Source organism: Canis lupus, chromosome 13 (genome assembly GCF_048164855.1).
Source record: "Canis lupus baileyi chromosome 13, mCanLup2.hap1, whole genome shotgun sequence".
Lineage (NCBI taxonomy): Eukaryota > Metazoa > Chordata > Mammalia > Carnivora > Canidae > Canis > Canis lupus.
This window is the reverse complement of record NC_132850.1, coordinates 17836901-17862802: the sequence shown is the minus strand read 5'-3', so window position 1 is coordinate 17862802 and position 25902 is coordinate 17836901. Positions and strand designations below refer to the sequence as shown.

At 60.0% G+C, this 25902-nt stretch overlaps 1 protein-coding gene across 12 annotated transcripts in view; it reads left to right on the top strand.

Moving 5' to 3' along the window:
* PTPRF (protein tyrosine phosphatase receptor type F) overlaps positions 1 to 25074 on the top strand; it is an 87057-nt gene extending 61983 nt beyond the window's left edge. For 2 of the 12 annotated variants that reach the window (XM_072772582.1, XM_072772581.1), the window contains 24 exons: positions 186 to 491; positions 1052 to 1245; positions 4315 to 4341; positions 5677 to 5794; positions 5874 to 6452; positions 7086 to 7183; positions 7365 to 7618; positions 7708 to 7801; positions 8354 to 8569; positions 8895 to 9049; positions 12361 to 12476; positions 15654 to 15686; positions 16425 to 16522; positions 19218 to 19341; positions 19507 to 19682; positions 20411 to 20530; positions 20808 to 20962; positions 21043 to 21328; positions 21416 to 21594; positions 21800 to 21926; positions 22135 to 22260; positions 22532 to 22686; positions 22774 to 22909; positions 23321 to 25074. In XM_072772582.1, the coding sequence (XP_072628683.1) occupies positions 186 to 491; positions 1052 to 1245; positions 4315 to 4341; positions 5677 to 5794; positions 5874 to 6452; positions 7086 to 7183; positions 7365 to 7618; positions 7708 to 7801; positions 8354 to 8569; positions 8895 to 9049; positions 12361 to 12476; positions 15654 to 15686; positions 16425 to 16522; positions 19218 to 19341; positions 19507 to 19682; positions 20411 to 20530; positions 20808 to 20962; positions 21043 to 21328; positions 21416 to 21594; positions 21800 to 21926; positions 22135 to 22260; positions 22532 to 22686; positions 22774 to 22909; positions 23321 to 23389 (3941 nt within the window). In that variant the 3' untranslated portion in view covers positions 23390 to 25074. The remainder of the gene's footprint in view (positions 1 to 185; positions 492 to 1051; positions 1246 to 4314; positions 4342 to 5676; positions 5795 to 5873; positions 6453 to 7085; positions 7184 to 7364; positions 7619 to 7707; positions 7802 to 8353; positions 8570 to 8894; positions 9050 to 12360; positions 12477 to 15653; positions 15687 to 16424; positions 16523 to 19217; positions 19342 to 19506; positions 19683 to 20410; positions 20531 to 20807; positions 20963 to 21042; positions 21329 to 21415; positions 21595 to 21799; positions 21927 to 22134; positions 22261 to 22531; positions 22687 to 22773; positions 22910 to 23320) is intronic. The other 10 variants (XM_072772585.1, XM_072772584.1, XM_072772592.1 and 7 more) reach the window with 8 other exon arrangements.
* The last annotated feature ends 828 nt before the right edge of the window (positions 25075 to 25902 follow it).

Genomic DNA, 25902 nt, shown 5'->3' with positions numbered 1-25902 from the left:
CTGTGGTCCAGAGGGAGCTGGGCTGTCTGGCGGCAGTGGCAGCCTGCCTAGGAGGGGCCCTGGGATAGCCACTCTGCACTCAGGGAGTAGCCTGCCTGGGTGAGTTTCCCATCCTCTGTGACTAGTCACTGTGCCCGTGACCCCCACCCTCCATCTGCCTGCTTCCCCCCATTTGTCTTCCCCAGCCCCCTCAGCCCCTCCCCAGAAGGTGACCTGTGTGAGCACGGGCTCCACCACGGTTCGGGTAAGTTGGGTCCCGCCGCCAGCTGCCAGCCGCAACGGCGTCATCACCCAGTACTCGGTGGCCTACGAGGCAGTGGACGGCGAGGACCGAGGGCGGCATGTGGTGGAGAGCATCAGTCGCGAGCACTCCAGCTGGGACCTGGTGGGCCTGGAGAAGTGGACGGAGTACCGGGTGTGGGTGCGGGCGCACACTGACGTGGGCCCCGGCCCAGAGAGCAGCCCGGTGCTCGTGCGCACAGACGAGGACGGTAGGCCTTGGCGCCAAGGGGAGGGGCGGGGGAGGGAGGCACCCCTCCCAGATACCCCCACAGCACCCCAGGGCCTTCGCCTGGTGCAGGCTTGGTAGCCCACGCCGGGGGAATGTAGCAGAGGGGGATAGCCTGTGCCCGAATCCCAGGCTTTGGGGCTAGCTCCAAGGCAGAAGCAGCGGCCCCTCCCGAAGGTCCTGGAGGTTGAGACTGGGGAGACTGGTGCAGGAGACGCTCAGAGCACAATCAACTAGACTCGGTCTTGGCCAGACATCGGCACGATGTGGGGGCCCGGGAGGAGATGGAACAGGTCGTGCTTGACTCCGGGGTGGCCGAAGGCCTGGTGCCTCACCACCACTCTCCCCACCAAGTGAGGTAGCTCAGGGCCAGGGTCGGCTGGGCTTCCCTGTGCTAGGCACCCGGGACAGACGGTCTGTAGAAGCCGTATCAGGGCCTTTCCGGGGGCAAGGAGTGCAAAGGCAAGGCCCTGGAGTGTGTGCTCCCCCGCAACTCAAGGTCCATACCACCAGGCCTGACTCTCCCCTCCTCCTGGTCCCCAGTGCCCAGTGGACCGCCACGGAAGGTGGAGGTGGAACCACTGAATTCCACTGCTGTGCGTGTCTCTTGGAAGCTGCCCGTCCCCAGCAAGCAGCACGGCCAGATTCGCGGCTACCAGGTCACCTATGTGCGGCTAGAGAATGGCGAGCCCCGTGGCCCACCCATCATCCAGGACGTCATGCTGGCTGAGGCCCAGGTGTGCCACTGGGAGGTGGTGGGTGGAAGGGTGAACAAGACCAGCCTGCTGCTCTACCTCTTTGGAGCCCGCGTCCCCTGCCTCCCCTCAGAGGACGGAGACACCCAGATACCCTGCTGCGTCAGGCTGGGGAGGTATCAGACCAGGAAGTCAGGGCTAGGTGCCAGGGACACCCCCTCTTTTGTCTTGGGTCTACCTGAGGCATGCCAGCCCAGGCCCCGCCAGCCCCATCTGCCCTGGTGACTGTCCCAGCCTGGCAGTCCCCTCTGTGACTAGCAGATACCAACACAGGCAGCAAGGAGCCCAGACCCCGGCTCCCAGTGTACACCCCACCCCGCCCCCGCCCCGCCTGGGCTTCAGCTCCCCCCGGACCCTCCTTTGTGATTTGCAGAGAGCACGTTCACTGTCGGTTAGGCTGGGATCTGTGATCCGCCTTCCTCCTCAGCGGTGCCGGGCTGGGCAGCTGTTCCCGTCCCGTCCCAGCCAGGGCAGGGAGAGTGCTCCCGCAGTCGCCGGTCCCCGCTTGGCCTTTGGCCATGGCACTTTTGTGAACGGCTGAGCCAGGGTGTTGCTCTGTGCCTGGCCCCGCACAGGAGGATGGCTCAGCCCCTGGTGTTTACGCTCAAGATCTAGGCCTGGCCGCCAGCCTCATGTGTTCCTCTGTGTGCATCTGTTCTCCAGGGGATAATGACTTTTGCCTGTGAGCTTGGGGTGAGGTCCCTGGGGTGTTCCGAGCACTGGTTTGTGAATCAGGGCAAGAATCTGGGATACTGGTAGACTACATGAATGGCCCAGAATCTCCCAGGAAGTAGGTGGCTGAGCTTGGACAAGAACCGTCTCTGAACTCCTGGAAAGGGCTGTGAGTGCTGTGGCGAGTTTCCTCCCCAAATACTCTGCTGAAGAGTCCTAACACCTGGTGTGGTCTGCCTTCAAGGTGTCCCCAGCCAAAACCAGGGCCTTGGGAGGGGACCCACAGGGCAGCACTGAGCTGGCCCTGGCGGAGGGGGAGAAGGAGCCCAGATTCCCTTCGGAGACCACACGCCTTCCCCATCCAGCTTTCCAGCCCTACGTGGGCTGGGCCCAGGGGTGCTGGGGACAGATCCCCTATTCTACGTGCTGTGCTCACCCACATAAAAAGACCCCCTTCATGCCTCCGGCTGGGCTTAGTCCTCTGAGGCAACATTCCTCTCTGGCCAGAGGGTCCTGTCTTCCTCTCCTCAGCCTGCCCAGTGCTGAGGGGGTACGGGGGTGGAGGAGGCGGACATGCGCACCCGCCTGCATTCCTGGGGCAGGTCGAGAACTCCTCCTGGAGCCTCCACGACACACCCGCCCAGAAACATCCTGGGAATGGGCTCCCTCCAGCCCCTCCCATCCTAGGGGGCTAGCGACACAGCTGTGCCAGTGGGGTTACCCTTTCAGGTGCCCCTTCTGGTTCTAAGTGGTCAGAAGGGAGCTGGGCTATGGGAGGAGGGACACCGTCCTTGTGACCTCAGACATCCCACAACAGGGGGGCAGACATGAGCTCCAGGCTCCAGAAAATCCAGCTGAAGATGGAGGGCCTGCCCTGTGACTCCCTGGGATTGGGTCATTCTGCTCCAAGCCTGGAGGAGAGCAGATGGGGCCTGGTCCCCAGCCTGGCCACAGGGCCCAGCTGTCCCCTGACCGCCTTGTCAAGGACACCACGGCCTGTCCTCCTTTACCCAGCAGCTGCCCCACCTGCTTAGGCCAGGGCTCTCCTCAGTTCTGGAAGTACCATGGGGGTCACACCCTCCTCAAGTGTGTGGCCAGACCTGTCACCTTTTATGTAATGGAGTTGTACACTCCATCTCAGGTCTGTTCTCACAGCATGTTTTCCTTCCCTCCCTCCCTCCTTCCCTCCCTCTGTGTCACCTCTCTTTGGCTGTGTCCACCTCATCTTCTCCCTTCCGCCATTCCCTTCCATCCTCTGTCCTTCCATTTTGCTTCACCCGCTTTGTCTTTCCTCCTCCTCACTCCCTTTGCCTCCAACACGGGAGAGGTGCTCTGTGAGGACCTTCATCATGCCCAGGCCTGGCTTGGACAGCGAGAGGTTCCCCCCATCCCCCCGATGGGGAACCTAGAGCAGAGGTGGGCCCAGCCACACCCTGGAAAGTGGACATGGCCCGCAGGGACCCATCGATGGCCTCCTGCCATATCCTGTCCCATGCCCCTTTCAAGGCCTTTCCAACGGCTTCCCAGAACAGGAGAAACCGGGGTCCGTGGACAAAGGCCACACCAGCATTTCAACGAGGGTGGTTGGGCCAGAGGACCCCATGGTACCTCTAGCCCGGAGGTGTCCTGAGCCACCTCCCTTTGCTGTGCTGGATGCTGGCCAGCTTCAGCTCTCTGGTGCTGCAGGACCCCAGAAGGGACACCTCACTGCCTCTGCCTAACTAGCGCATCTGCGTGCACTGTTGCCTAAAGAAGAACGTACGAAGAAATAGCAACTTTGCCGGCCCTCAAGTATGCCTTCCTACCAAAATGAGATCTCGGGCACCCCCAGGAGGAACACGGGTCTGACTGCTTCCCTTGTGCCTGTGGGGAAGGGCCCAGACTCCAAGCTTGGCACTCACCCTTTCATCATCATGCTGGCCAGCCTGCCCCTGACCTCCTGGCCCGTGCAGCTCGTCACCGTTCTGGGGATACCCTCCTGCCCGGGCCAGCTGTACTCTCCGTCTCCCAAGTGGGAGACTTGGGAAAGTGAAAGGAGATTGAATAGTCACCGTGACTACAGGCATTTAGGCCAGACTCTCCCAGAGGAGTTGGGGGTCTTCCCCTAAGTCTGGCGGCCTCTCCCTCAAAGCATCTGTAGGCAGCGCTCCCTGGTCCCTCTGTGTCCTGGCGCCCTCCCCCTTCAGCCTGTGTGCCCTCCCCGGCTCCCTCCTCTCCTCAACCCTGGCGCATCTGTGGATGGGGAGTGGTCCTGGGGTGCTACCCGCCAAGGGCAGGCCCTTCAGAGGCCCGCAGCCTCCCTCTGCCCTCCCCGGGCCAGGCCCGCTCTAGCCAGAGTCCTTCACATCCTGTCTCCCTTTCTCTCCCTCCCGCGGTCAGTGGCGGCCAGAGGAGTCCGAGGACTATGTAAGTAACAGGTGTGCGAGCGCGGGCGAGACCTGGGTCAGGCTGGGCTCGTGGGACACTCCCCTCCCCCGCCTTCTCCCCCAGCCTGAGCCGCCAAGATCCGCAGGGCACCAGCCACATCCGGAGAAAATTGGCGTTTAGACTCAGGCGGCAAGCTGAGCAGCGATTGGCATTTCCTCTAATCCTTACTTCTCGCCTGTCGAGCGGCAATTTCAGGCCAGTGTTTGTGATCGACCAGGGCCTGGCCCCTGCTCTGGCCAGACAGGGATGGAGTTAAATCCGATCCTGATCATTAGGCCTTATTGATCCCTGGAGTGAAAAATCACCTGCTCCCGGGCCCAGGCTGGGAGGGAAATCAGGGGAGCCGGTTCCGGCATTGGTGCATTCTGGAGCCCCAGCCCTGGACACCCTCCAGCTCGGGCAGGAGGGTGTCTGCGAGGGGTGGGTGGTGGCTGCAGTGGCCCCACCTGAGACTCAGAGCTGGAGGGACACCAGGGTTGGCGGTGACAGCTCTGTTGCCACTGCTCGGTGGTTCCCTCCCTTCCCACTCTGCCCTCCATGTGGCGTGGCTTGGCCTTCTGTGATGTTTGTCCGCATGTTCTGGAAATAATGCCTTGGCTGGAGATGGGCATAGGCAGGGCCTGCCAAGGCTAGGAGACAGTGCCCTGGCCGACTCCTTGGGCATCACCCGGGAAAGTGGGGAAGTGTGTTCCCCACGGTGGGGGTTTTCTGTCTTCCTCTGCTTTCTTCTTGTCTCACAAGGTATTGTGAGCACACGGTGTTCACAGAGCCCTTTCCTACGTGAGGTCGCATGGGGTCCTGACTTGGTCCTGCAGGGTGGGACCTGGGCCCACTCCACCTTGCTTGTGGCTGTGGGTGTAGATGGGTGTGTGTGTGTGTGTGCGCACACCCGTGCAATGCAGTGGCCCTCTGCCTGCTTACACAGGAGGAGCTGTAGGCTGCCTGCATGTGCGTGCCAGGAACCACACAAGGTGCTACGTGCGTGCAAAGCTCTATGCCCTGTGTGTCATGTAGGCACAGTGCAATGGAGTAGAGGAACAGTGTAGCCCTTTGTTTTTACCTGAGAGGAAGAGTGAGCTGTCTGGTGCAGGCGTGCAGCTCCCGGGATGGGCGGGGACCTCCTGGGCACACATCCCACCTGCCCGCCCTCCGCGTCCAGCAGAATCCAGCATTGCACAGCACCGCCACCCTGCCCCCCAGGACCTCTGGCCCTGTGTGCCCCAGCCACTCCCTGCCGGCTAAGGTCCTGAGGGGCTGGCACAGTCTGGCCTCCTTGCTCCTCTGTGATGGGAATGGGCCCCTCCTCCTCCTTAGGAAACCATAATCAGCGGCCTGACCCCAGAGACCACCTATTCCATTACCGTCGCCGCCTACACCACCAAAGGGGATGGTGCCCGCAGCAAGCCCAAAGTTGTCACAACGACCGGGGCAGGTGAGTGGGGGCGGTCCGGGACAGCCGAGGGCGGGGGCAGCGAGGCGGGCAGCACCAGAGCCAGTGCGTGGTTGTTCAGTCCCAGGCCGGCCCACCATGATGGTCAGCACCACGGCCATGAACACCGCACTGCTGCAGTGGCACCCCCCCAAGGAGCTGCCAGGGGAGCTGCTGGGCTACCGGCTACAGTACCACCGTGCCGATGAGGCAAAGCCCAACATCCTAGATTTTGGCAAGGACGACCAGCACTTTACAGTCACCGGCCTACACAAGGGAGCCACCTACATTTTCCGGCTTGCCGCCAAGAACCGGGCTGGCCCGGGAGAAGAGTTCGAGAAGGAGATCACGACTCCCGAGGATGCGCCCAGCGGCTTCCCCCAAAACCTGCGCGTGATAGGGCTGACCACCTCTACCACGGAGCTGACCTGGGACCCCCCGGTGCTGGCGGAGAGGAACGGGCGCATCACCAACTACTCCGTGGTGTACCGTGACATCAACAGCCAGCAGGAGCTACAGAACGTCACCGCCGACACCCACCTCATGCTCTCCGGCCTCAAGCCGGACACCACTTACGACATCAAGGTCCGCGCACGTACCAGCAAGGGCGCCGGCCCACTCAGCCCCAGCATCCAGTCCCGGACCATGCCCATGGAGCAAGGTGTGTGCTGCCGGCACATGGCCGCGCCTGGGGATCTCTGCTCTCCTTCACCCACTGACCTCTGGCGACTGTGATCCACCAGCCTCTGCTGTGTGACCCTCCAATCTCATAACCATGACCACTAACCTCTAGCAAACAGGTGCCACATTCTCGGTGTACAACCCTTGACCTCTGCTCTCCTTGACCTACTGACCTCTGCTGTGTGACTCCAATCTCTAGTGACCTTGACCCACTGATCTCTTCTGACCGCATCACCATTCTTGGGTGTGGGACGCTAATCTCTTGGGGCCATGACCCACTGACTTCCAGTGAACATGCTCCACCGTGCTCTGGTGTGGGATCACATGCCTCTCATGACCAAATCCCACTGACAACTGGTCACTGACCAGCACCTCTGGAGATCCTGACCACGGGTCCTGTGGCATCTGCCCGGCTCGGTACTCACTGTGAAGAGGAGTTTGGGCTGAGAGCTGAGCTGTGTGATTTGAAGCTGGCTAGGAGCGGGGTACCTGGCCTCTGCAGCCATTCCTGACCACCAGCCCTGACCGGCGTCTCTTCCTGGCAGGGAACCCATCACCCCAGCCTCGTTACACAGCCAGAGCTGATAACCCCCCCCCCCATTGTATTCCACAGTGTTTGCCAAGAACTTCCGTGTGGCGGCCGCTATGAAGACGTCTGTGCTGCTCAGCTGGGAGGTCCCAGACTCCTACAAGTCGGCTGTACCCTTCAAGGTGGGTGAGGGCCATGGCCAGCCAAGCCTAGCATGCACTCAGGCCTGCCATGGGCCATCCTGCGTGGGGGCGTTTGTGACGCAGTTTCCTGGTTAGGTGGCCACACATGCTCTGGCCCATAGGCCCATGACGGGGAGGCCCCCCCTAAACACACCGCCTGTCCCCGCCCCCCGCCCCACAGATCCTGTACAACGGGCAGAGTGTGGAGGTGGACGGGCACTCCATGCGGAAACTGATCGCAGACCTGCAGCCGAACACGGAGTACTCGTTCGTGCTGATGAACCGTGGCAGCAGCGCGGGGGGCCTGCAGCACCTCGTGTCCATCCGCACGGCCCCAGACCTCCTGCCACACAAGCCGATGCCCGCCTCCGCCTTCATAGAGGATGGTCGCTTCACCCTCTCCATGCCCCACGTGCAGGATGCCTCACTCATCAGGTGTGCGGATGAGGCCGTGCGGGAGAGGGCCAGGGCTGGTGACGCCAGTGTGGGCGATGACAGCCCTCATTCCTGCTCTGCCCACCCAGGTGGTTCTACATCGTGGTGGTACCCATCGACCGCGTGGGTGGGAGTGTGCTGGCCCCGAGATGGAGCACGCCTGAGGAGCTGGAGCTGGACGAGGTGCCTGCGGATGGGACAGGGCGCCATCAATGACAGCCCCATTGCGTTGGTTGGCGGTGGCCCCAGTGACACCCCCAAGTTGGAATCACTGTCTGGCTGCTCTGGCCAGTAGCCTGGGCCTCTCTGGGGGCTCTGAAGCGGTCCCCTGGGAGTTTTCAGAAAACTCTTGGAAGGCTTACAGAGACTAGAGACACCCTGGAGGGTTTTGCTGAGGATCCCCCAGGACCTGCTCTGCAGGTCTAGAGGCTCCTGAGCCCTACCGACTGGGCAGTCCCAGCAGATTGGGAACCCCTGTCCCCTCCTCCTAGAGGTGCAGAGCCAGCCCCATCTGGTTAGGGTAAGGGGCAGGTTACCCAGAGGCCCTCTGTTCACAGGGCTGGCATGTCTCTATGCTGGTATGTGGCTTTATTCTGTGAGGACAAGGGGCAGGGCTAGACTCAGGCCCCTTCCATGGCAAGTGAGCCTTGGTCTCAGGCCAGGGAGATGTCAAGCCACAGGCCCCGGGGCACCTGGTCTGAGGCTCGGTGTGATCCCTGTGCTCTGCTCCGTCAGCTTCTGGAGGCCATCGAGCAGGGCGGTGGGGAGCGGCGACGACGGCGGCAGGCGGAGCGGCTGAAGCCATATGTGGCTGCACAGGTGGACGTGCTCCCCGAGAGCTTCACCCTAGGAGACAAGAAGAGCTACCGGGGCTTCTACAACCGGCCTCTGTCTCCGGACCTGAGCTATCAGTGCTTTGTGCTCGCCTCCCTGAAGGAACCCGTGGACCAGGTCTGCCTTAGCCACCTGGGCTCCCAGCACCCCGGGAGTAGACCATGTCAAGCACCATGGGATCCCAGACCTAGGGCTGCCCCAGAGACCCCAGACCTGCACTAGGGATCTCAAAAGACATCGGCCCCTAGGACCCGGAAGACTAGAGCTGATCCGGCCCTAGGGACTCAGTCAGCTGGCCAGGCTCAGGTCTGCCCCTTAGGATCCAGACCCAGTCAGCCCAGCAGAGCCCAGCCCCAGAGCCCTTTCTCCAGGTTTGGTGGGCAGACGGTGGGGGGTCTCACACTCAGCTCACCACCCATGCCGTTCCTCCACTGGGCCACAGAAGCGCTATGCCTCCAGCCCCTACTCTGATGAGATCGTGGTCCAAGTGACACCAGCCCAGCAGCAGGAGGAGCCTGAGATGCTGTGGGTGACAGGCCCCGTCCTCGCAGTCATCCTCATCATCCTCATTGTCATCGCCATCCTCCTGTTCAAGAGGTGAGTGCTGCACTCAGGGCTCTAGGGGACAGCCACCTGCCCCTGGACTCTGAGGTCCCCCCCAGCACGGTTCACACAGGTACAGGGCAGCCACCGCAGCCTGCACCTTCGCTCCTGGGCTCACTGGGGAGCCCAGAACAGCAGAAGCAGCGTGTGTACACATGCGTGTGTGTTAATCTAGGTGCGCCAAGGAGCCACAGCTTCACAGAGGGCTGGTTCACTTGCATCCCTGGGCACGTCTGTCCATCTGTGTCTCTGTTTCGGTGGATGTGAGCATGTCTGTCTTTAAGCTTCAGGACACTGCCCTCTCCTAGTCTCCTACCTCCAGCACTTCCTCTGCCACCATCCCTAGACGACTCCCTAGCCCGGCTCTCCCACTTAGGCCTAGAGAGGTGCAGACCCAACTGCAGGCCCACACACCCACGGACATTCACTTGGCGCCCGTGTATTGCGCTCCTGGTGTAACCACAGCATCCCCAGCTGTCGCAAACTCAATGTGTCTTGAACCTTCCCCTTAACCTTCCTCCGTGCAGTCCCTGCAACAAGGGGACTGGTCCCTCCACCTGGTTAGCAACCAGAAAGCTGGATGTCAGCCTCCTCCCTCCTCTTCCCTTTCACTCGGCCCGGTCCCTGAGAGTTCTGTCCCGAAGATGGCTGCACCTGCTCCTCCTCCTCTCCTGGTGGGCTCCCCGTGAGACGGTACACGTGCAGACATAGCTGGGGACCTGGCACACGGGGCTTCTCAGTCCTCTCGGGTGCTGGTAGCCACCTACCCCTTCTATCCATCCACCTACCAGCCTGAAAGGTACTTCCAAAGATTTGTCACCCACAGTTGTTTGTTTAAGATTTTATTTATCGGATCCCTGGGTGGCGCAGCAGTTTGGCGCCTGCCTTTGGCCCAGGGCGCGATCCTGGAGACCCGGGATCGAATCCCACGTCGGGCTCCCGGTGCATGGAGCCTGCTTCTCCCTCTGCCTGTGTCTCTGCCTCTCTCTCTCTCTCTGTGACTATCATAAATAAATTTAAAAAATTAAAAAAAAAAAAGATTTTATTTATCTATTCATGAGAGACCCAGAGAGAGAGAGAGAGGCAGAGACACAGGCAGAGGGAGAAGCAGGTTCCATGCAGGGAGCCAGACGTGGGACTCGATCCTGGGACTCCAGGATCAGGCCCTGGGCTGAAGGTGGCCCTAAACCACTGAGCCACCCAGGCGTCCCTGTGACCCACAGTTTAAAACTTATCAGTGGCTCCCAAAATACAGCATGACCTCTATCACCTGACAATCAGGTGCCTGACTGGTCTGGCCCCTCCTGCCATTCCTGACCTCGTCACTGAGCTAACGCCATTCCCTGGCCGACCAGGGCTGTGCCCCCTCCACTCTGCAGTTTTCCTGCTCAGGCCCACCCAGCTACTGCCATCCTTCGAGACTCCCTTCCAGGGACCCCTGGCTGGCTCAGTCGGGAGAACATGCATCTCTGGATCTTCAAGCCCCACATTGAATAAAGTAGAACTTACTGTATTTTTATTTTTATTTTTTTAAAGATTTTTTTTTTTTTCATTCATGGGAGACACACACACAGAGAGAGAGGCAGAGACCCAGGCAGAGGGAGAAGCAGGCTCCACACAGGGAGCCTGATGTGGGACCCAGTCCCGGGTCTCCAGGATCATAACCTGAGCCAAAGGCACATGCCTTAACCACTGAGCCACCCAGGCATCCCTAGAACTTACTTTAGGGAAGGAAAAAAAAGACTCCCTTTCCTCCCTTCCAGGCTCTGGTGCCCACCAGACCCTCCTGGTCTCTGCTTCTTCCCTACATCCCTATCTGCCCCAGTGGGCACATCACTAGGACTGTGTTTCTAGCACCCAGCACACCACTCTGAGCCCTTAGGGCATGTCCGTGAACACTTGTCAGTGAGGCCGTATTGGTTTGTATGTCTGAACGAGTCTGCACAGAGGAGGTCCTGTGCTCTGTGCCCCACCTACCCCTGACCCCTGACCTGGACTGAGGGCCCTCTTGAAGAGTTCATTCCTTCCTCCCGGGGTGAATAGGGACAGGCTTTCCTGGTCCAAGGCATGGAGACTAGAGGCGGCGGCCCAAGGAGTGCCCCGCACATCCCCTCATCCTCCTCCCTATCTCATCCGGGTCCTGGGGCCTTTCAGGAGAGCCAGCACCCTGCCTAGGAGTGCCACGTAGGTGCTGTAGATAGGTTCCTCCATGCCCCCCATGTCGCAAGAGGGCCTGAGTGCTTGGCAGAAACAGTGACCATTCCTTTCTTCTGTCCTTGCCTGTCTTTCGGGACCTAGTAAACAAGAAAGGTAGGACTCATTCCTTCTCTCTTCACGTGCCTGCCCCTTCACTTCTTATCCTTCTGCACATTTCGGGCCCAGCAGGGAGGGATGGGGCTCCAAACAGAAGCCTCCTGGCCTGTGCTTGTCTGGTCAGCTCAGCAGGCTCCGGGGTGGCCTCTGTTGCTCTCCCGCCTTGTACCCTGCACAGGGGAAGCCCCGTCCCCATGGCGTGAGCACAGTGCAAGCTTCAGTGCCTCCCCTGAGTGCACAGATGGGCTCCGAGTTCACTGGAACCTTCTACCAGGCTCCTGGTTCTCTAAGATTATCTAAGTGCTGCTGGAGACATACGTGCAAAGAACACTGGGTGCGAGGCAGGGGGAGGTGTGTGTTTCTACACACTCGTGCACATTTATGCAAACACCCGTGTCCACATAGCAGGAGCAGCTCCCAGATGCTTGTCAGCAGCTGGACCCCATGGTCTGTCTCTGACCCTGTCCTTATAGACGGGGGAGCTGAGGCCAACGAGGGAGGACTCTGCCCAGCTAGGGTGACGCCTTCCCCGTCCCTCCCCTGCTGCTCTGGACATTGACCCTGATACCGAGAGACAGACAGCTGGGGCCCGGCTCTCTGTGATGTTTGCGTATCTTATGTGTCATTTGCATGTTTATTCCTGGTGGCTTCTGCTGCCCTCACTGTGACAGCCTCGGGGACAGCAGCTCCTGCCCAGCAGCGGCCTGCCCTCTGTTGGGAGGCGCCACCAGCCTTTGCAAGCCCTTGCCCCTTCGCTGCACTGGCCCTCTGTCCATCCCGGTCCCACTGTCTCCCTACCCGCCCTACCCTGTGTTCTGTGTTAAAGCTGCTCTGCCACTGGCTCCCCTGTGCTCTGAGACCCCAGGAGGGGCTGGGGCGGTGGGAGGGACCGAGCCGTAGACGCAGGGTCTCTGGCACAGCCAGCCACACCGCCCGTCTCTGTCCTCTGCGTGGACCTCAAGTCCTCACCAGCCACCCTGCTGCCTCCTCAGGAAGAGGACTCACTCCCCATCATCCAAGGACGAGCAGTCAATCGGGCTGAAGGACTCCTTGCTGGCCCATTCCTCTGACCCTGTGGAGATGCGGAGGCTCAACTACCAGACTCCAGGTAGGCAGCTCTCCAGCCTACCTGCTCCCGCCCAGGCCTGCAGGTCCTGGAGTCTCTCCCAAGAGCTCCTGGCCTTGTGCCCCCACTTCCTACTCTTGTTTCTTGCTGCCTGCTCCCTGAACCCATCCACTTTTTTGAAGTGACAGAAGCTTTTATAGGCAGCAAATGCCCAGGAGCCCTGGAGCCCCACAGCTTCTCGGGAGGCCCAGCTGCATAGGCCCTGCCTCATGTTAGGTCAAGGCCTCCGAATCTGGGCTAAGGACCCTTACAGGGCCCACGTCCCAGCCACAGGGTGGCCAGAGTCTACACCTGCCCTTTGTCCCTTCTGTACAAGAGGTGGGAAATGCCCCATCAGACACTTCTGGTGAGATAGGGTGCCCAGACTTAACTGTGTGAGCACAAGGACCCCACTCAGAGCATTACACCTGCCCTTCCTTCTGCAGCCACTCTCACGTGGTTCTCTGGCTGTCCCTTCTTCCTAAAGTGTCACTGCCTCCCCGTGCCCCAGTAGACACACCTGAGACGCCTCCCCTAGATGACGCCTTCCAACCCACCTCAGCCCCCACACAGGCCTAGGGGTCTCCTCTGGTTTCCAGAACCTCCCTGCTCCTTCCCCAATGACACCTCTCACTCTGGACTAGAATCACCTCCATGGCAATCCAAGTTCTGTGGAGCCAAGAACTGTGTCTTGTTCATCGCCATCCCTTGTACTGTGCACACAGTGGGCTCTGATTGGATACCTGTGAAATGGACACACGATTAAGTGAACTAACACACACATGGGGCTTACGTGAGGTAGTTAAATTAGCACGTATCAAATTGCTGCAAAATGTGACAGCTTAAGACAACAATAATTATGCGTTACCCTTTTCAGTTTGTGTGGATTAGAAATTCAGACAAGAGTATATAGCAGGAACAGCTTGTCTCTATTCCAGGATGTCTGGGGCCCTCACCTGGAGAACTTAGAGTCTGAGAGCTAGAATCACTTAAAGTAAACGTTAGCAAACTTCGGCTTATAGCCAAACATGACCCACCACCTGGTTCTGCAAGTAAAGTTAGAACCCAGCCACGGCAACTCATTCATATACCACGCACGGCTACTTTCACGCTACAAAGGCAAGGTGAAGTAGCATCTACTGTATGGGCACAAAACCAAGGATGTTTACTATTTGGCCTTTGTGGAACGGTTTCTTGTCCCCTGAATTCTGAAGACTCATTCATTTACCTGTCGGGTGTTGATGCTAGAGTCAGTCAGCCGTGAGCCCACCTGGGGTTGTCAGTGGGAACGACCGCACAAGGCTCTTCACGTGGCCCTGGCTCCGTCACAGCACGGTGACTGAGTCCCAAAGACATGCGTCCTGAGAGCAAGCAAGCCGGGCCACCTCGCAGGCTGTTGCAACCCAGCATGATCATATCTACCTACGCGGAATCCACTCTCTAGGCTGCTTAGGGGCCTGGAGGGTGGAGAAGCCTCCTCTGAGAGGGGATGCCAGGCGTGTGAGCATGAGTCAAGCAAATGGGGGGAGGTAGGAGGGAGCTCCATTCGGTGGAAATAGCACTGTGGAAGCACCCCACGGGCACTGGGAGTCCTGCATTCTTGGAGTTGGGGTACTGAGAGCCCACAGATGAGATTGGGGGGTAGACAGGGGCCGCCACAGGGGAAAACCTGAGTGCCAGGCTAAGGTTTGGACTTCATCATGACGGTACCAGGGAGGCATTGAAAGTCTTCACCAGGGGAGCGATAGGGTCAAATTGTGATTTGGACATCTCGCTCTGGCCACTGTGTGGAAGTCAGACTGGAGGGGACAGATTGGGAGACTTGAAAGCCACGGAGTGAGTGAGAGGCGCCAAGGACGTGGACAAAGAGGGTGGCCATGGGAGTGGGGGGCAGGCGTCGCCAGCGTGAGGAGGCAGCAGGGCTTGGGCTTAAGGCTGAGCAGTGAGTGTGGGGTTCCAGGAGCCCCCCTGGTCTGTGGGTCCACGCCTCCACCACTGCCACCCACCTGAAACTACGGATGTGGGAGGTGACGAGCAGCCTGTGGTGGTCAAAGCCGGAGGACAGAAGGCAGGGCAGCCAAGAAGGAGGGGAAGTTGAGGAAGGCTGAATGAAGAGTAGCCAGGGAGATTAAGAAGGAGCAGCCAGAAAGGACGAGTATGGGAGGAGCGGAGCGTCCCTGAGCCAAGGCCAGGGCTGGCTGTGCACTGGGAGGACTGTTGGCTTTGGCAGTTGGGACTGTGGAGAGAGCATGGTGGCCGGGTCCTGCTGGAGCTCTGGGCTGGTGGCCGTGGTTTTCTCCACGATGAGGTGAGAGTGGTTAGAGCATCAGGGAAGGTGTGGCCTGGGTGTGGGCGCTAAGCAGGCACGCCCTGGGAGGACTGCTGAGCCGCCAAGGGCCCCCCGGGGTTCAGATCCCGAGTGCCTGTGGCTGCAGGGGCTGGAGGGAAACTGCAGGGATCTGAGAGGAAAGGAGGGATGGAGAGAGAAAGGAGGGTGCAGACGTGGGAAGGGCTGAGTGCAGAGGGATGGGGTGTCCAGGAGGGGCTGGGGGCTGGGGCCAGCCATGAGTCACCACACGTGCAGAGCTCAAGGAACCGGCCCTGCCAGTGGGGAGAGGCATCCCCACGGACACAGCAGTCCCTGGACTGTTGAGAGAACCAGGGACCAGAAGGGACAAGGGAAGGGATCAGGGGCACGGCGAGTTTTCTTCGAAATTTTTTTTAGTTCATAGAGGTTTTTTTTTCCTTCTATAATTTAATCTTTATTCTGAAAATGTTTCAAAATCACAGAAAATACAGTCCTATATGCATATCCTTGTGTAGCCTGACCCTGTCGTTTCTGGCCATGCGTGCCTCCTCTCTCTAGGGGAAAGCATGCTCCCCTTTCGCCTAATCATCTGAAAATAGCCAAGGTCAAATGTTGATACCAGAGGGGCTAAGGGTTGGTTGGGATCTAGAATTTAGTCTTAAAAAGAGGCCCCCACGGCTGCCCAGGCCCCTGGGGGTTGGGAGCGCTCTGCTCCTGGTGGGAGATGGGCGAGCGTTCCTTGGGGGAAGGGTGCGGAGGGGGCCTGTGGTCGGGCCCATTCCTCCAGTCCCTTCATGCAGCACCGGTAACCCGAGAAGGTTCTGGGCTTCCTTCTTTTGCCCCGCTAGTTTTTCTGTTTTCTTTCCCTGCAGGTTCCAGTGTCCCCAGTTGCCCGAATATCTCAAGTTAGTTTTCTGAGTTCGGGGGCTACTCTGGCTTCTGTGTCTGTTTCCTCCAACTTTTTCTCACGCCATCACCTCTGTCCCTTCTTGAATCTTCTTCCCCTCCTCTCCTTGTGTCCCCCACCTTCCTCCAGTCCTGTCTTCCTTCCCACTGGCCCGGCCCTGGTGTCTGCCTCTGTGATCTCCAGTCCCCATCCGACACCCTTTGGGGGCCTCCCGTCTCCCGTGTCCACATCTCCCTCCCCATCTCTGCGCCTCTCTCGGGAATCTTCTGCGCCATTCTATGTCGCCGTACTTTGCGTCCACTCCATCCACACACTCGGTGTAGCGCCGATGTCACCGAGTCTCCCACCGTGACTGGCGCCAGTGAGGGGCAGGAGGGCTGTCCACAGGCAGGGCCCGTGGGGCGGGGTGTGCAGCTGCCACCTGGGCTTCCAGCCCCCGCCCAGGAGGAAGGAAGCCTAGTGTCCCCCTAGAGGACCCGCCAGGCGGGGCCCTGGTGCCCTCACTGAGCGCCGCAGCCCACGCCCATGCTGCTCACAGCACACACATTGCCTCACTCCACCCCTGCCCCTGGCTGCTGTGTGCTCCGCCATCCTTGTCGCCGCATGTGCTGCTGTCCTCATGCCACCAGTGCCGAGTGCTCCATGGTCACACGTGTGCACATAACATGCATCGGGCTATCTCCACTGCCGGCGTGGGCCTCGCGCTGACACCACCCGTGTGTGCCCCCCCCCCCAGGTATGCGAGACCACCCGCCCATCCCCATCACTGACCTGGCCGACAACATTGAGCGCCTCAAAGCCAACGACGGCCTCAAGTTCTCCCAGGAGTACGAGGTGAGACGTCCCTACCTCTGCATGTGCTGGGCCCACCCCCATGCCGGCTCCTGCCCTGCGTCGGGTCCCAGCCGTGGTGTGGGGGGCCTCCGGGCTTCCCTAGAGCACAGATTTGGAGGAGTCAGCAGTGGCTACTGGAGAACCCAGCTCCTTGGGTGCTAGGCCTGGCTGAGCCCTTGTAAGCAGCCCACGGCTGGACCCGCTCACGCGTGGACGGGTAGTAACAGCTCACACATCAGGAGCTTCCACAGGCCAGACCAGCCTAGGCAGTTTATGTGCGTCTTCTCGTTCTGCTCTCCTCACAATGTGAAATGGTTCTATTGTTAACCCACCTTACAGATGAGGAAACTGAGGCTCAGAGAGGGGAAGTGACTTGCCCAAGGGCAGAGAGCTGGTGCATAGTAGAGCCAGGAGTCAGACCCAGGCCTGCCTGACACCCTCATTCATGTGTGTTCTCAGAGCAACACGGGTCACAGAGCAGGGAGTCGGGGGACTCCAGGCCCGCTGCTCAGGCTGCACAAACCTTCCAGCTCACGGCCCCCCACGTATGTGCCCTCTTCACTCTGGTCTTGACTCCTACCTGCTGAGGGCTCCAACCTCGGAGCTCCTGGAGTCTGAGGGCTTCCAGGCGGCCCAGTGGGGAGGGCTCTGCTGGAGAAGGAGGTGATGAAGGAGGCCCCCACCTCCACACCTGTGCTCCAGGGAGCACACACAGGTGGTATCCTGCTTCGGCTCCTCTCCTGCCGTTGCCCCTGCTCCCGGCACAGGCCTGGCTAGGACTCACCCTCGATCAATAATGGGCAGACAGGTGATTGATGGGCTGGCACAGCCCAGCCTGTGAGTCTGCTCCCTCTCATCAGATGTCCCCCGCCCTCACCCCGGTGGTGCGTGGTACCCTGGGGTCCCAGGATTCCCCTTCTGGGGGCTGTGGGTCAGCTGGGTTCTCACGGCCGTGGGCCAGATTTCTGCAGAAGCAATTGGGCCTGGCAGGCAGATTGATAAACGTGTCTGCCATGAGGAAGGCATGCCGCCTCGACCTGTAGAGCAGCCTCTGGGGCCTGTTTTCAGTTCTTCCACTGGCCTGGAGGGCCTTCCATGATCTCTGCCCACCCCTGTCCCGTCCCATGTCCCACAGCTGCCCTTCCTTCCTCACTGTCGAGGTTAACGGCATCCCCCCTCTCACCTTCTGCCCACTTCTTTCCTCTGGCCTGAGCTTTTCCTCCTCCTCCTCCCAGAAGCCTTCTCTGCTCTCCTGGGCCTGCTGTGGGCTTTCCCTCAGCCAGGATCCCATAACTCTGTCACCTCTGACAGCCAGTCAGTGATCACACTGCCCAGCGCCTACCTGTGCTGAATGCTGGGCGTACGGAGACAAATTCGTCAGGTGGCTCAGCCGGTGGGGAGGCCAGCTCAGGCAGGTGATTGGCCCTGAATATGACATCATACCTTCGGATTACATATGCCAAATCCTGCGGAGAAAGCAGGCTGGCAGCACCAAGGCAGGCCGAGGGGCGGGGTGTGCTAGAGGGCCTCAGCTGTGCCTGCTGTCCTGTGGAGAGTAGTAGCCTGGTGCCAAAACACGAGCGCAGCGCGTGCTCTGCTGAGGACTTCGGGTAATGTCCTTCTGTAGAAGGGGGATAGTCCTGGAGCCTGCTTCAGAGGGGCATTAGGTGAGGGAATACGTGCAAAGTGCTCAGAATAGCGCCACGCACACCATGGGTTCTGAGACTCTGCTACTACCGTCATGATCTGTGGTGGTGAGCACAGAAGGCACTGAAGCAGAAAAATGATAAATCAGCATTTTCTGAGGGTTGTTCCAGCCACAGGACAGAATGGGGTGAAAGCAGAAAGGGAGATGCCCAAGTCCGAGTTGGGGTGGCCTAGCCGAGGCCAGTGACAGCAGGTTGAAGAGAGGCTGAGGAGGGTGTGGAAGCCCTAGGACATGGTGGGGCCTGAGGGGACAGGGGCATGGAGGGGTTTTTGAGGATGACGTGAGGGTAAATGCATGAAAGTGCCTTTGACCGAGACGGTGTTCCGGTGGCCGAGCTACTTAGCAAGGATTGAGATCGCAGGGCCTGTGGGCCCCCAGGTGGGGTTGCCCAGGAGGCTGCCGGCCATTCAGCTCGGGAGCTCAGGGAGACTGGGCTGCAGCTGGGGGTGCATGCAGCCCCAGCATGTGAATGCAAGACCCTACGAGCAAATGAGGGCCCCAGCAAGTGATAGAGAGTGCAAAGGCAGCCCAGGAACAGCCCCTGGAGGAGTGCTGGGCCCTGCCTGTGGCAAGGGCAGATGGGCAGAGCGGAGACAGACAAGGAAGGGCCGGGGAGGTAGGAGGAGAGCCAGACAGGGTGATGCAGCAGGTGCCCAGCGCCCTCAGCGGCGTCAGGTGCGGCACCACTGGCTACCATCGCTCCCTCTTGGTCTGTACGCATTTCGCTAGTTGGGCGCAGGGTCTGAGGGACTTTCCCCTGACCACTCTACTGGGCAAGGGGATTTGGTGCCCCATTCAGAAGGGTCTCTGGTCCATCACCTACCCGACAGGTGGTAGGGCAGCCTCAGCCCTACGGCTAGGGGAGCGTGGGGCTGGTCGTGGCCCGGAAGCGAAGGCAGCATATGAGCACCACCTGGCAGGCTGGGTCTCGCGAGCAGCAGGGAGACCTCAGCCCTTACCTTGCCTACCTGCCTCCATTTCCTATAGTCCATTGACCCTGGACAGCAGTTCACCTGGGAGAATTCAAACCTGGAAGTGAACAAGCCCAAGAACCGCTATGCAAACGTCATCGCCTACGACCACTCCCGAGTCATCCTTACCTCCGTCGATGGTGAGCCAAGGGCAGCGCCCCCTCCATCCTCTTGCTCTCCTCCTTGCTGGCTGGGGTGATGTTTCCTCCTGCAGGAGAGGCCCGCGGGCCTAAGGTGCACCGAGGTAGAGACGGCTGGACAGGGCCCCTGGAATAATGCTCTCCTGGGTCCCTTCTTGTTCACAGGTGTCCCAGGGAGTGACTATATCAACGCCAACTACATCGATGGCTACCGCAAGCAGAACGCCTACATTGCCACGCAGGGCCCACTGCCCGAGACCATGGGCGATTTCTGGCGGATGGTGTGGGAACAGCGCACAGCCACCGTGGTCATGATGACACGGCTGGAGGAGAAGTCTCGGGTAGGACTGTGCAGCAGCCTTCCTGCTGGGGAGGTGGGCTGGGGAAGACTCAGTCTCCAGTGACTTTCAGGCACCTCTTCCTGCCTCTGTCAGAAGCTCCCCAAGGGGTTCACCAAGTCCTCTTGTCTTCTTGGGGTGTTCTCACGCCCCCCAGCTACTGGGTATTCTTGGGCTGTGGCACGTTCCCTAGACGCTGGCACGTTCCTCAGATATTAATATGTTGTATCAGATGCTGTCTTTTTCCAGGAACGTTAATGTGTTCCCCAGTTGCTAGCATGTTCCCAGGATGTTCACATGTTCCCCAGATGCTGGAGTGTTCCCGGGACATTAGCCCATCTCCTAAGTTAATTAGTGGAAAGAGCTGCTGTTATCTGCTTCTGCACTGCAAAGCATCAACCGGAACGTAAAATTTACAGAGCTTGAAAATGGCGCATAAACGTTATGGGCAAATTTGGCAGAAAATGTGCCTGGTGCGATCTGGTCATGAATAAATAATTTTCAATTATGGCCCTCATTCTCCTAGCTAGGGCAGGGATGGCAGTGTAGCGTGAGAACCTGATTTGGTTTGGCAGGGGGGTGGCATGATAGATATGAGAGTTCGGGGCTGGGGGCCTGGCAGCCATGTGGGCCAGACCTCCCACTCCCCCTTTTGCCCCAGGGTCCCTGCCTGTCCAGGCCTTTGGGGACACCTAAGCACCCTCAAACCTGCCCCACTTGTCTCTATATAGGTGAAGTGTGATCAGTACTGGCCAGCCCGGGGTACCGAGACCCACGGCCTCATTCAGGTGACCCTGCTGGACACGGTGGAGCTGGCCACATACACTGTGCGCACCTTTGCACTCCACAAGGTACAGCCTGCCCCCGTGCTCGCCCCCCCGCCCCGGCCCTGTCAGGAAGCATTCTGAGCATGGTGTGCTGAGAGTCAGGGCCCAGAGGTGTGTAAGTGCCCTGTGGCAGCCCGTGCCATGGGGTGGAGGTAGGGGGTGGGAACAGCACCTCAGGCTCCTCCAGTCCCCCTCCTGTGGCCGGAGTCCTGGCCTGGCCTCAGTGCCAGGTTGTCTTGCCCTGAGTCTAGAGTGGGCATGCTTGCCCTGACACATCGGGTCTCCCCGCTTTTCTCCCCAGAGTGGCTCCAGCGAGAAGCGGGAGCTGCGTCAGTTCCAGTTCATGGCCTGGCCGGACCACGGGGTTCCCGAGTACCCCACCCCCATCCTGGCCTTCCTGCGGCGGGTCAAGGCCTGTAACCCGCTAGACGCAGGGCCCATGGTGGTGCACTGCAGGTGAGAGGGTTCGGGGCCACCCTGGGGGCGGGTGTGGGAGGCGGGCTGGACCTCTGCCCAAGCAAGCCCGTGTCCTGCAGCGCGGGCGTGGGCCGCACGGGCTGTTTCATCGTCATCGACGCCATGCTGGAGCGGATGAAGCACGAGAAGACAGTGGACATCTATGGCCACGTGACATGCATGCGATCGCAGCGGAACTACATGGTGCAGACAGAGGACCAGTACGTGTTCATCCACGAGGCGCTGCTAGAGGCCGCCACGTGCGGACACACGGAGGTGCCTGCCCGCAGCCTGTATGCCCATATCCAGAAGCTGGGCCAAGTGCCTCCCGGGGAGAGTGTGACTGCCATGGAGCTCGAGTTCAAGGTGGGCTCAGGGGCCTGGACTGGGCTGAGGGGGAGACCCCCACCCCCACCGAGAAGCCAGGCCTGACTGGCCTATCCCTCTGTCTAGCTGCTGGCCAGCTCCAAGGCCCACACATCCCGCTTCATTAGCGCCAACCTGCCCTGCAACAAGTTCAAGAACCGCCTGGTGAACATCATGCCCTATGAGTTGACCCGTGTGTGTCTGCAGCCCATCCGTGGTGTGGAGGGCTCTGACTACATCAATGCCAGCTTCTTGGACGGCTATAGGTCAGCATGCCTGTGACCGCCCCCACACTCTGCAGGCGCCTGGGCCTGCAGCAGGCCAGCTGGGGGGCACAGCAGAGTAGGGCCAGCCCGGGAGATCAGAGCAGGCTTCCTGGAGGAGGGGGAGTCCAAGGGACTGATGAGGCAGTCTTGGGGAGACTCGGGGGCAGCAGCAGCTCCAGCATGTCCGGTCCCATGCCCGCCGCAGGCAGCAGAAGGCCTACATCGCCACGCAGGGGCCCCTGGCAGAGAGCACCGAGGACTTCTGGCGCATGCTCTGGGAGCACGGCTCCACCATCGTCGTCATGCTGACCAGGCTTCGGGAGATGGGCAGGGTGAGGCCACCCCCCACACTCCAGGGCGCACCGACCACCTCTCCACACCTCTCCCCTTTCACAGCCGGCCTCCCCCCACCCACCCCGGCAGAGCCCCGGGCCCCCTCCTCACCACCTGCAGCGTCCTGCCCCAGAACCCTCTGAAACCTGCAGCTGTCCCCCCAATCCCTCTCCACTTGACCACGGGGACTGGGCCCTTTGTCCACAGGAGAAATGCCACCAGTACTGGCCAGCAGAGCGCTCCGCTCGCTACCAATACTTTGTCGTTGACCCGATGGCTGAGTACAACATGCCGCAGTACATCCTGCGTGAGTTCAAGGTCACAGATGCCCGGGTGAGTGTACAGAGCAGGGGTGTGTATGTCTGCACGATAGCATGTCTGTGATGTTGCCCAAGTACATGTGGGGTGGTGGCAGTCTTCACGGAGCCCTGGCTCAAGCTGCAGGAACCTGAGGTGAGGGTGAGGGTGTGGGGCCAGGAGCACCTCTCTCGGGGCCTCAGGCATGATAGTTTCATGGGCGCGCACCCGTGTCATGCTGCCCATATGGCCTGGTGGGGCCGTGGGGGCACAGAGGCTAACCCTGTTCCCTGCCCCCCTCTTCCAGGATGGGCAGTCGAGGACAATCCGGCAGTTCCAGTTCACAGACTGGCCCGAGCAGGGCGTGCCTAAGACGGGTGAGGGCTTCATCGACTTCATCGGGCAGGTGCACAAGACCAAGGAGCAGTTCGGGCAGGACGGGCCCATCACGGTGCACTGCAGGTAGGGCCGACCCTGTGGGGGGCTGGGGCACGGGGGCGCCCGTGGGCCTGGTGGGCAGGACCCCAATCCAATGCTGTCCTTGAGCAGTGCCGGCGTGGGCCGCACCGGGGTGTTCATCACTCTGAGCATCGTCCTGGAGCGGATGCGCTACGAGGGCGTGGTCGACATGTTCCAGACCGTGAAGACCCTGCGCACACAGCGCCCAGCCATGGTGCAGACGGAGGTACGTAGGCCCCCCACTGGCTGGCACGGGGCCTGGCTCCTCCCACGCGTGTGCCACCGACGTTTACCATTCCCTGCTCTGCCTGAGGCACTGTGGTAGGATGAGTGGAGTGTGCTCCTCCTTCCGCACCTGTGCCCTGAGCACCAGCAGTGTGCCTGGTTCCGGCGAGGGTGGGACAGCAGTCCTTATGGGCTGCGCAGTCTAGGAGCAGATAAACATGGTAGGGGTGGGGCAGTGGCAAACGGGGAGAACCAAGCCTTCCGGGGCTCCTCCAGGCTCCCTGGACACCGCCTGGGGAGACATCTGGTCTAGCACCTGCCTGTGGCCCCCAGCTGCAGCGTGAGTGCCCTTGGCAGCGCGTCGGGAATATCCACTCACGCTGCCTTGGCTGACCCGCCCCTGTCCCGGCAGGACCAGTACCAGCTGTGCTATCGTGCGGCCCTGGAGTACCTTGGCAGCTTTGACCACTATGCAACGTAACTACCGCTCCCCTCTCCTCCGCTGCCCCTGCCTGGGGCTCCGGAGGGGACCCAGCTCCTCTGAGCCATACCGACCATCGTCTAGCCCTCCTGCACGGATGCTGTTGCTGGCAGAGCACAGCCCACTGGGGTCACAGCGTTTCAGGAACATTGCCACACCAAATGGAGAGCCCAGAACACCACTGGGCAAGTGGGTGGGCCGACAGGCGGATGCCATGGCCCGTCTCTGTCCACCAGGCCCGCCCAGATCCTGCGTCGAGCTCTCTGTTCTGTGCCGCGTTTCTCATGCTTCTTCTCATGGGGTGGGGATGGGGGCAAAGTCTCCTTTTTTATACATTAAGTGGGGGTAGACTGAGGGATTTGATTCTAGCCTCTTCCCTCTTGATTTTCCTTTTGCAAATCCTTAACTGCAGAATGGGCCGCTGTGGGGGTTGGGGTTCAGTTGTTTTCTTTCTTGAGTTCACTTTGGATCCTTTTTGTGTATGACTTTTGCTGCTGAAGGACAGAACATACCTTCCTCTGTGCAGAGCTGGGGCCGCCAGCCTGAGTGGAGGCCCAGCCGCGGGCCTGGGAGGCACCGCTGACCCAGCTGCTCCTCCAGCCCTTCAGACAAGATCCTGTTTCAGCCAAATGTGGGGAAACACAATTCTTTTTTTAAGTTTTGTTTTGTTTTTCCTCCAGAGCCTTATTTTAGGCCCCACAGACAGTGGTGGGCGGGGAGGAGATAGGAAACACTCATCTCCAGTTGTCTATTCCCGTGCGTGTGTGTGTGTGTGTGTGTGTGTGTGTAACATTCACAGCCCAGAACCACAGACGTGTTTCGGGGAGCCTGGCAAGGCATTCCTCATCACCATCGTGTTTGCAAAGGTTTAAAAAAAACACAAAGACAAAAAAAAAAAAAAATCCCAAAAAAACAAAACCCACCAAGAAAAAAACAAGAGTCATCCCCCTGGCGTCTGCTTCCAGCCCCCAAGAGGGGGAGGTGGCCCCTTGTGCCTGGGCTCCCCAGGGGAGCTGCTGGGCTGACCTCGGGGGCCCTCAGAGCCGTGCTTTCGTCCCCAGCCTTGCGGTATGGCGTGGTGGTGGTCAGCTGTGGATCTGGCCGTGCAGCCACGGGGATCAACACAGGTCAGGGTGTGTGCCACGCCCCGCACACCTCAGGGCCGAGCAGGGGCACAGCTGGCCCTTCAGGTCCAGGCCAGTGGGCCTGGGAGCACACGTGTGTCCTCAGAGCAGGGGCCAGATGATTCCCCTCCCTGGTTTGCAGCTGTCGTCAGAGCCCCTGAGAATCGCTCTATTCCACTCTCTCAAGATGCCCTCATAAACCAATGTGGCAAGACTACTGGACTTCTCTCAATGGTACTATAATCAATCCTTATTATCTCGGCTTGCTGAGGGGCAGGGAGAGGGCCTCTGGGCAACACTATCTAGGTAGGTAAGCGGGGGCGGGGAAGGGTGCATAGCTGTTTTAGCCGAGGGACGTGGAGCTCGTCCTCTATCTAGGCTCAGTCAAGATCAACAATCCAGGGTTGGTAATGTTGGATGAAACATTCATTTTTACCTTGTGGATGCTAGTGCTGTAGAGTCCACTGTTGTACACAGTCTGTTTTCTATTTGTTAAGAGAACTACAGCATCATTGCATAATTCTTGATGGTAATAAATTTGAATAATCCGATTTCTTACAATTGGGCCTCTGTCTCAGCTCTTTCCGGAACCAAAGAGTGGGCTCTGTAAGGTCAGTAGCGAGGGGTAGATTCTGGAGATGCCCTGCTGCCGAAGGAGGCAGCGAGGCTGGCCTGAGTATTTGTGGCAGCTCGGGCTCCCGGCGCTGCGGCTCACTTTCCGAAAGGAGCGTTATGAAGCCTGGAAACCAGCCACCGGTGTGTATCAAGAGCACCCCACGGGGGACCCAGCTCCCCAGGCAGCCAGCAGACGCTTTGCCTCTCCTCCCCTTCCCTCTCCACCTCCGCTGCCGAGGAGAGAGATGGCCTGGGTGCCCCCGGAGGCTGGGACCCGACGGAGATTGGTTAGTGAGGACTCTTGGAATCCACGTGATCCGGCGACTGGCCCCAGGGTGGCTGTCTGGCCCCCCCGACGAGCAGCAGTATCATGGGCCTGGCTCGGCTCGTGGAGCCCTGCAGCCTCTCCAGCAGTGACCGGCCCAGCCCTGCCAGCTTGTGAGGCCACGGAACTTCCCCGGCACAGAGGCCAGACCCGGACTGAGCGGGGATGGAGCTAAGTCAGCAGGGACCGGGCTGTCGGAGAGCTCTGGCCGTGACGAGCCCAGCGCGGAGGAGCGGAGCCGCGGGCACGCCCGGGCAGCACCTGCCACCTGACTCCACTGCGGGTGGGCGCAGGCTTCCCAGAGGAGGTGACCTCAGCTGGATTCGGAGTGTTTCATGGGGCCAGCGGTGATGACTTTTACGAAGTGGGGAAAGCATTTCCAATGGAGAGAGCAACTCACAGAGGCTTGGAAGTGGGAAGCAGACCGACAGGAGGAACTGCAAGGAGTG